We start from the raw sequence: 10080 nt of genomic DNA on the forward strand, positions 1-10080 counted from the left end.
AGTTCATCATAGACCTATAGGTCATAGATAGTACCTAGATGGCTTTTTCTCTCTTTTTGATCTTCAATACAATGTTCTCCTGGATGTTCTTGGAGTTCTATCCAATGTAATCTTCTTTTGCGGTGTGTTTGTTGGGATCCTATGAATTGTGGGTATATCATCAGATTATTCATCAATATTAATTGATTCTTCTCTGAACTTTATTATGCATGATTATTATAACTTTGTATTTCTCTCCGATCTATCTGTTTGGTTTGGCCAACTAGATTGATTTATCTTTAGTGGGAGAGCTGCTTTGTAATGGGTTCAATCTTGCGGTGCTCTATATCCCAGTGACAGAAAGATACAAGACACGTATTTGTATTGTTGCCATTAAGGATAAAACGACGAGTTTATTCATATTGATTGGGTTTACTTTGTCTACATATTGTAATCTTGCTTACGGCGTTACTCTGTATTATATTAATACCCTAGATGCATGTTGGACAGTGGTTAATGGGTGGAGTAATAATAGTAGACGCAGGCAGGAGTCAGTCTACTTGTCTTGGACGTGATGCCTATATACATGATCATTGCCTTGAATATCGTCATAACTATACGCTTTTCTATCAATTACCCAACAGTAATTTGTTCACCCACCGTATGTTCTGTGCTCGAGAGAGAAGCTTCTAGTGAAAACTATGGCCCCGGGTCTACTTTTATCATATATAAAAACACAAAAAAATACTTTGCTACAATTTTATTTCTTTTATTTTGTTTTGCAATTTACTTTATTATCTACCTCTACAAGATTTAATCCTTGCAAGTAACCGCCAAGGTGATTGACAACCCTCTTGTTTGAGTTGGGTGCAACTATTTATTTTTGTGTGTGTGGATGTTGTTCGTGTGGCTTTGTGTGATTCTCCTACTGGATTGATAACCTTGTTTATTAACTCAGGGAAATACTTATCTCTACTGTACTCCATTATCCTCTTCTCTTTGGGGAAATCTCAACGCAGCTCACAAGTAGCAACCTACAACACAACTATAGTTCTTTGCATTGACACCTACAACTCCATAGTGAGCACGAAGTTTCAGATACTATGAGCACAAAGATTCAGCTATTATGAGAACAAACGTTCAGAAACCAGGACCACAAACATTCAGATAGACAGGTAGATATAATATGATAGATAGATATTATAGAAAGATGAGTTCAGCAAGCACACATAGTGATCTGCTGCTGCAAACATTAAGTTCACAAACTAAGATCTAGTTTGGTTCATGTCCTGGAGGTTTCATGCCTGGCCTAGGGCCTCCCTGGGAGCTGCCTGGCTCCTGTTTGGTTGAAGTCCTGGGGACGAGGGAGCTAGCGTGGACGCAGGACATGACAACGCAATTAGCCTGGCCCCAAAACAAGGAAACTTGGTTAGCCTGCTCTAGGCAACTAACATTGAACGCATGGGCTTGCCTGGAGCAGCAGCTTGGGCTTATTAATCGCAAGGCCCAAGAAACGAGGCGTTAGAGGAGGAATCAAATCGCTGTGTCAGAGGCCAGATCGACTTTTTAGCGCTCCCAGGCCAGTTCAGGAGCCAAACAACGCTTTACTATGCTGGCCTGACCAGGCAAAAAAATCAAGTTCTTAGGCCAATGCCAGGCATCAATATTTCCCAGGCGTTGTGCCCAGGACACCAACCAAACTGGCCCTAAGTTCTCCAGACACTAAGTTCAGAAACTAACTGAACCCATATATTGGTTCAGATCTTGCTGCAAAAATTAAGTAAGACCTAAGTTGTACTCGCATCAGACTCACTCTTGCCGCAACTTCAGAAGACGGAGTGATCGACGAATTGGCCCCATGATTCGGAGCTGCTTCTTCTCCCTCCTCCTCCTGCTTGTGCCTGTCTCCACCTCCATCTGTTGTTGCTCCATTTGGGCGCCTCCACCTGCACCTGTTGCTCTATCTGTGGTGGCTCTATCTCCATCAGAGGAGCAAGGGGCAGCACCCGCACCACCCTGTTGAGCTCGTAATTCAGGCGGAGTTGGTCGCGGTTCTGGTACATGTATCGGCGTGCCCTCTAGTATGGATCCGGGGAATCCTTGGCCTCCCCCATTGCCCAGACCAGGTTCTCTATCAGTGGGTGGTGGAGGTCTGGCAATCGGGCGTACTGCTCATGGTTGGCGGCCGCCTCACTGCACGCACATGATTCTTGAGGATTGCAACACTGGCGTACCAGGTGCTCACCTCGCGCACGTAGGAGAGCTTCGTGTTGTTGCCGTCGAAGATCTCCTACAGTGCTTGGTCCCATCCGAGGCCAAATGCCATGGCGCGTGATGGAGGTTTTCTTTGGTTTGGGTAGGAAGGAGGAAGTTGGATGGAGAGGAGCGATGGAGAGTGGTGGTTATCTTTGCAAGGAGGGTGAATGTGAATGAATGCACTGTGTGTGTGAAGACTGAAGTTTTCTGGAAAAACCGAACAGGCGCAATCAATCGATCAAACTACCATCACGTTTTTTTTAGAATAATCAAACAAGCAGAGCCCGGCCCATCAACCCAGCCTAGCAAAGATCGAATGCACCCAGCCCAGCAGATTCGTCCCGAGCAGAAAAAAGATACACATCATCGTCATAACACAAAGTTTCACAAACAAGTCTTGTATTTGACAGTCTATATTACGATAATTTTCAAAGATAGTACTTAATAATTTATGCAAGGATATATAATCATATCCATAACTGTCTTGTGGCATATTTCAACACTTCATTCCATGTATGACAAGAAAGCAAGAACAGTTTGCATAATGCTGCATACAACTATAAAAGCAGAAGCTATCGCGGCAAAACCTACCCAGGGATTGCTGAAGTGATTGTGCCACAGCCATGCCATCCACCTATTAATACGACTTTGGTAGTGTGCTTCCATGGCATAACATAGGGACTTTAGGTAGTGTTCACCATTGAAGTTAAATACTACATACTCAAAAAGCTTTGTGAAAAGAGTCGATACATCCTCGTCACTTTCCATCTGGTGCACTATAATCCCTTTCTGAGAAAGAAGAGTAACATCAGCTGCCGTACTAGTAAGCTGGGACAGAAGCACAACATATGCAGTGATATCATCCCCAACTTGAGGACAGGTTTGCTCAAAAGCTACAAGGTTTCTGAAAAGCAAAGAAGACTTGTCATCTATTGGCAAGCATGGTATTTCCATGAGACCGTTTCTGAATCTAATGTCCAACAGGGAATGAGGTTTGGCTTCGTCAAACTCCCGCTTTTTGAACTGCATTCCTGCTTCATGATAGTCCACTGCTCTACGCCACCGATTAAATTTCTGTACTGAATTCGACCAATCTAGCTCATGGAACATGTTTTGGTCATGGGACATTCCTTGCACCCGTCCAAAAGTGAAGATCTTCCGGCTGATGTCAAATATGAAGTGCAAGCAGTGAAAATTTGCAGCATATCTATGATGGTCATCCTCCAGATTGTGACTAGGTTTCAGGTACTTATGACACAGGTGAAGCAGATGGTAGAAATCTTTTGGCCTATTTGCCTCAGTTAGTACTTTAGGGAAGTGGTAAAGAATGCCTTCCATGAATTCTGAAATGCTGTCGGTAAGTAACGAAGTAGTTGTTACATTGCATGAGAAGAACAGATAAATTGTCTTGACAATGAAGAAGGGAATTTGGTTCTCCAGCAAAAGTAGATCATAGACAGCAGAACTGTTATACCATTCCACAGTACCGCTGCAAATCCCCTGGTCAGGGCTACCCTCAGGATCTTTAACAAATTGATTTAGTTCTATGTCCACCGCTGAGTGCCCACTAACACTTGGGCAGCAGGCTGTATTGATCTGGCTCAACTCCGTTGGTTCCTTCTTTCTTTCGTATGCTCTGTTTTCTTTCAATTGTTCACCACCAACAGAAGCTCCTTGTGCATTGATACGACCAAGGTACACCAGAATAAAGCAGCTATCTAGCAGAAGCATCTGCAGGAACTCTCTACTATCCATGCTTATCTCCTCGGTGTAATAGCATCTTGCTTCTTTCTCTAGTCCAGAAATCAAGCTCAGGTAGTCACGCAACCTAACATCGCGATTCAAATCAAGAATGTAGTGTAGACATATCCACTTCTCCATTTCCATAGCTTGAAGTGGTGGATCTGCATGGTGATAAGGACCAATTGCGAGAGCGCTCGGCTCATACGCGGTACGGTCGGTCAGGCGAATGCGATGCACTATTTTGCATATCAGGCAACACCTGTTTCCATTTGCACGATCCTCAGCCTGCGACATGTGGCGATTTAAATCTGTCCTCATTGAAATAAATAACTCATCAATGTCAACATCATAGCTACTATCATATTCTTCGGTTACCATATCTGACAAAAGACAGTCAGGAGTTCAGTACGCCCAAGGAGAACGCAACCTTGTTTCTGTCATTAAAAGGTGGGGGGAAAAGAAAGTAAGCACTAAGAAAAAATGATACTCTCTCCAATCCATATTACTTGTCACTCAAATGGATATATCTAACACTGAAATAAGTCTACACTAGATGCATCCTTTTGGGCGACAAGTAATATGGATCGGAGGGAGTACAAAAGGTTTTAACTATACTTTTCATTGCACAAACAATTTGACAAATGGTTTGCTTCGAAAGAAATGCCATCAAACATATGACATTGCAGGATTCCAGTGGTCTGCAGGTAAACATTGCTGGCTGCCAGAGATCGACAATCAGCAGTCCTAGCATATAATTTAACCTCAAGTATGAATCTTAGCTCACACTAAAAGTATAATAGGCCCGGAATCAACTGCCAAAAGGCAGGAATGGCTAGTTTCCACACCTGACAAATTACAGAAAACATATCGACTTATAACAGGAATTTATCTTCACTACTGTAAAAATACTATGAAATACATCAAAGATCAACTTGATATCGTTCAAACAGCAGAAAACAGTTAACCAGCTTTGACAGGCTAGACAACAGTTGTTTCACTAATTTGTCGATACATTTCCGCAAACTTGTTTTTATATGCTAGGACTAATGATTCCTGCAACAGTATAAAAAATGTACCGTGAAAAGGCTAGTTTCCGTGAATTGTGAAGGCCTTAGTAAAATAGGATCTTGTTTGGACAGATATGGACCAAATCGAGTTCCTTTGGATGGGCATGGATTTTACTTCAACTTCATTATTACCTACTTGTAGGAACTGAGATTAATGTATGAATTTCTACCCTTCATGGTGGCCTGAATCCCAACCGTTGTTTATATTGGCATAGTACTGTAGTATAACTATATAATCCCGAAGGAGGCCGGTGACTGAGGAGAGTAATGCGGGCTTAAGACGTGTTGAAAGGGCAGAGATCAAAATACCCCTTTCCAGCTTCGCAGTTCAGGCGGATTCAGCAGGCTAAAATCAGAAGCGTCAGCGGAAATGTCAGAATATCCATTCACTAAGGCCTTCACTAATTTGTTTCTATTATTTCCGTGAATTTAACTAGGGGAAAATGTCCATCAAAACACGAGCAGAAGAATGCGCGTACCCTAGGCAGCTTGTCTGCGGCGCCGGAGGGAGAAGCGACCGTCCAACGAGGGGCGCAAAACCTAGCTTCTGGTTTTTGCGAGGAGGAAGAATGGCGGGTAGCGAAGGATCGAGCTATGCTGGAGATGGGACAGAAATCTGTCTGTGGTTCGTGAAGGAATGTTTTTTGGTTGGGGAAGAAGGCCGATGATCCTACATCCTTGGGAGTTTTTTTTTTTTTTTTGCGAGGACATCTTCGGGAGTTCATGGGACAGTTATGTTGGGCTGGAAGTTTTTTTTTTCTCAAGTAACCACATATATTTCGTTGGAGAAACGGATTATTGCGAACTCAAAGTATACACATGGTCATTATAAAAAAAATACGGCGGCTGCTACAAATCAGCCGAATGATTTCTCATCCGGCTAGCCAGCCGTACGATCAGCGCAGGGGTGGCCGTTGGATGGCAGGCAACGCCACGGCAGTAGCAAGCGCGTGAGAGCTTCAACGCAGCGCTGCTACCGCAGCAAAGCTCCACTGCAGCCCATATAGTGCATCGACGGCCGTCCGACAGAGCTCTAATGCAGCACCGATGTGTCCGGCGAAGCTCCATTGCAACTCTGGCGAAGCTCGAACGCAGCACCGACGCGTCCAGCAAGCTCCATTGCAACTCCGTCGAGGTTTCATTGCAGCGCCGGCTATGTTTCCAGCGGACTCGCATTGCTCCATTGCAGCTTCACTTCGACATCGCCGGAGTTGCAAGCCACTCGCCGTGGTCAATCATCGCAACATCGGCGACGCTTCATTGCAGCTCCGGCTGTGCTCTAACAGCTTCAAGCAACATCGCCGGAGTTGCATCCCCCCCCACCGGGACACTCGCCGTTGTCAGCATCGAGTGCCGGTGGCGCTCCATTGTAGCTTTGATGGTGCTCGGCGTCCCCCTTCCTGTTCGCGAGATGAAGCATGAAGATGAAGCAGGCGGTGGTCGTGGCCATGGCGGGATGAAGCAGGCGGGCGCAAGTGAGGAGATGAGTGGGAATGGAGCAGGAGAGGCGAGGCCATGGCGAGCTCGTGTCGGCCGCCTAGGACAACACAGTGGAGCGGAGTTCGCGCGTGGAAAAGAGGAAGAAGAAGGCTGGAGAAAATGTGTGGATAAGCTCTCTGCGTGAAGATAACGATAGGAGAGCTGTGCGGTGGAGAGGCCCTGACGAGGACATGTACCTAGGGTAGGGTCCTAGAACTGATCTATATGGCCTATCCAAGGACACTGCACAAGAGGCCAAGGCCTACAAAGATAGAAAGAAGATACCGACTGGAATCGTCACAGGTGCAATCCACTCGACGAAAGATCCACTCGACCGTCGTTATTCACTCGGAAGACAAGAATTCACTCGAAGGACAGAAGGCCTAGAGTCACCTCCGAATGGTAACAGTCGAGCATTCACTCCGTAGCCTTAAAATTCATTAAACACGGATGCTACCAGTAACGTGCGTAACATTATTCTCTCATTGAACCCTTGTGTAACTGAGGACTGCAATGAGTCGGCGCACTCTATATAAGCCACCCCTCCTCTCAGGCACAAGGGTTCGCACTCTTTGTAACTCAACACTCCAATCAACAAAGCCTCCGAGGTACCGAGACGTAGGGCTTTTACCTCCTCCGAGAGGGGCCTGAACTCGTAAAACCGAGTGTACAACCTCGCTGTAGCTAGACTCTGCCCTCTCCTACGTACCCTATATCTCTACTGTCAGATCTGTTTCCACGACAGGCCCCATAGGGGACACGCATCAGGCGAGCGTGGCGGTTTGCTTTCACTTGTTATCAGCCTGCTTAATTTAAGTGTTTTTCAAAAAAAATACATAGATATCTTGCAATATTGCATCAAAGGTTTTGCAAGAAATAAAACTATAATTTTATTCTTGAAGAATCTTGTGCCACGCCGATACGTCATCAACCACCTTCCTGCTCCCTATCAAGGAAACGCCAAAGAAGGATGAATTTTTCATCGTACTCAGATCAATAGGAACACGCTCGAGTACGAGAATGCTTTTCGAGCCAATAAACCATACAGTCGCAAGTGACGAGCACATACTTTGTGGCACATCGACAAAGGTTCTTCCCCATGTCAGCTAGATCCCATCGTCCTCAACTTCAGTAAAAAAAATAAAGCCTCAAACAAGAAGTATGTTTAGCCTTCATGTCACATGAAAAGGAATAATTGTGAGATGGGCGAATAAACATGCTTCCCGATAAAGAGTAAAAAAAATGATGCTAAATATTTTCATAAAATTAGAGGACCTCATGCTATTTTCTTGGTTGAGAAATGAATGGCTTATTTCATGGAGATGTGACACGTTCACTAATGAATTAAGTAGCTAAGTGTGGAAGCCTTCGTAATCATCCTAATGGTGAAAATGCACTAATACCCAGCACCATCGTTTATCTTATGTGAATATCAATTTCCTGTGATGGACTTATTGTCGGAGTCGATTCTGGCAAATCTCGGGTGGGGGTCCCGTTTTGATAGCCTTGATACGATGGTAGCAGTAGACGTGAGATTTTACCCAGGTTTGGGCTCTCTCAAGAGATAATACCCTACGTCCTGCTTTTGTTTGTATTGATTGTGGATGAAGTACAGGATACAGGTGTTTCTACCAAGAGATTGTCTATATCCTTCTACGTGCCCTGCCACTTGGTTTATATAGGCATCGAGTGGTCCACGGTTACAATATGCCGACTACGTGTGTGGTAAATCGTGGTGTAGTCGACATCTAAACCTTAGAGTATGCACTAAGTCTTCAGGAATCTTCCTTGTACACGCTGGGGTCTTGTGGATTGGCCCACCAGTGAACCATCATGAGGGCCCTCGGCCCGGTCCACCTGACCGGGAGATGACGTGGTGAGTACCCCCTAGTCTAGGATACCATTAGTAGCCCCTGAATAGGTCTTCAAGTCAGGGACGCTCCTCGGTCCTTTGGAACTGCTCTTTGCCTTCTAGTCGTCGGTCTTGAAAGTTGGTTCAACGAATCTCCCCGTATTCGATCTCGAGGATCGCTGAGGTGTATCCAAAGAGTTCACACATTGGGCATCTAAGGAGCCATGTCTAGGTTCCATCGGTCCTTATTGGAGGCTTTGTTACACACCTAGGGTCAAATTCTTTCCCGCGCGGCGGTTTCTTAGCCTCGAAGTGTTCCCGCGCTAAGGTCAGGATGACGGACAGGTCATGTTCTGACAACTTTAACTGGTTCCATCTGTTTTCCCACCCCAAGTGGCATGTTGTCATTTCTGCGATCATCATCACGTATCAGCGTGGCTTGAGGCCCCACTATTGGCACGTCTCGTCAGTTAGGGAGACCGTGCCCTATATATGCGGTACTTTAATGAACCAACTCCTTGATCCTTGAGCCGAATTCATGCACGACATCTGGAAAACTAGCTAAATTACTATCGCGTGGCCCAGTTTTTTCCCACGGCCATTTCGTGTTCTCATATGCCTATAAAAGGCCATGGGCAAGAGAGAGCAAAGTTTACGCTCTCGATCATCCAATCTCTCATCTGCGTCCTCAAGATCTTGTGCACGTGAGCCAACCAGTGCTTCGATCCTAGCAATCCCTAAGCTATCCTCCTATTTAATTTATCTACCTCCATGGCTGGCAAGCAACCTTAGGCAGTGAAGGCTACGAAGGTGGGTAAGAAAATGACGAGGGAGGCATCAAGAGCCTCCCAAACGAAAAGGCAATGGAAGGGCTCCATCGTAACGGGGAAGTAGATTGCCCATCTCTCAAAAATCATGTACCTGCCGGCTCCGGACATAGCTCCGGCTTGTTCGTCCCTAACCAAGGGGGGAGGGCAGCTTCTATTCCATCACTGTTCCTCAACACCGCTTCGATGAATGGGTAATCTTCATCTCCCACCTTCTTTGTGGCCTTGGCTTTCCCATTCATCCCTTTCTTCCATGCCTTCTTTACTTCTATGGCTTTCAACTTCACCACCTGGCCCCGAACTCCATCCTTCACATTGCGTGGTATATCACCTTTTGTGAGGCGTTCCTCTGCTACAAGCCCAATTTCGAGTTATGGTGTAAGTATTTCACCATTAAGCTCTAGTCCAACGGCCCTGAGCCTTGCGAGTGTGGAGATGCCATGATTAGCAAGATTCAGGTCGCAGGGTAGTTGAAGGGGGGGGGGGGTCATTGATACAGTGAAGAACTGGCAAGAAGAAGGGTTCTACATGAGAGATGTGCCTCTTGCCAACCCTCCTTAGGTGGGGATTACTCCTGCCTTCACAGCGAACCCACCTTGGCTTCGGTCCTCACTAGCATGAATGGATCTCCATCCTCCTCGCCACGGAATCGACGCGAGTGCTCGTCAATGGCATGCTCGGACACCTTGTGCTCACGCCAAAGGTCTATGCCAAGGTGATCCACTCTCTCCGATGTTGTTCACTCTCGTCATCGACATCCTAAATTCCTTGGTCCTGTGTGCAACTCAAGGAGGATTGCTACATCGCCTCACTCCCCAACATGCCAATTATGTCATCATCTTTTGTCACCCCTGACGCGCATGACATTGCAACCATC

The 10080-nt window shown here is 45.8% G+C and overlaps 1 protein-coding gene across 1 annotated transcript; it reads right to left on the minus strand.

The window, feature by feature from the left end:
* Positions 1-2649: 2649 nt before the first annotated feature.
* LOC123088432 (UPF0481 protein At3g47200) lies at positions 2650-5731 on the minus strand. Its single transcript, XM_044510642.1, has 2 exons — positions 5525-5731; positions 2650-4412 (listed from the first exon to the last, which is right to left on the minus strand). Exon 2 carries the CDS (start codon positions 4354-4356, stop codon positions 2740-2742), a length of 1617 nt encoding a protein of 538 aa, XP_044366577.1. The 5' UTR covers positions 4357-4412; positions 5525-5731; the 3' UTR covers positions 2650-2739.
* Between the last annotated feature and the right edge of the window lie 4349 nt (positions 5732-10080).

Source organism: Triticum aestivum, chromosome 1B (assembly GCF_018294505.1).
Source record: "Triticum aestivum cultivar Chinese Spring chromosome 1B, IWGSC CS RefSeq v2.1, whole genome shotgun sequence".
Classification (NCBI taxonomy): Eukaryota; Viridiplantae; Streptophyta; class Magnoliopsida; order Poales; family Poaceae; genus Triticum; species Triticum aestivum.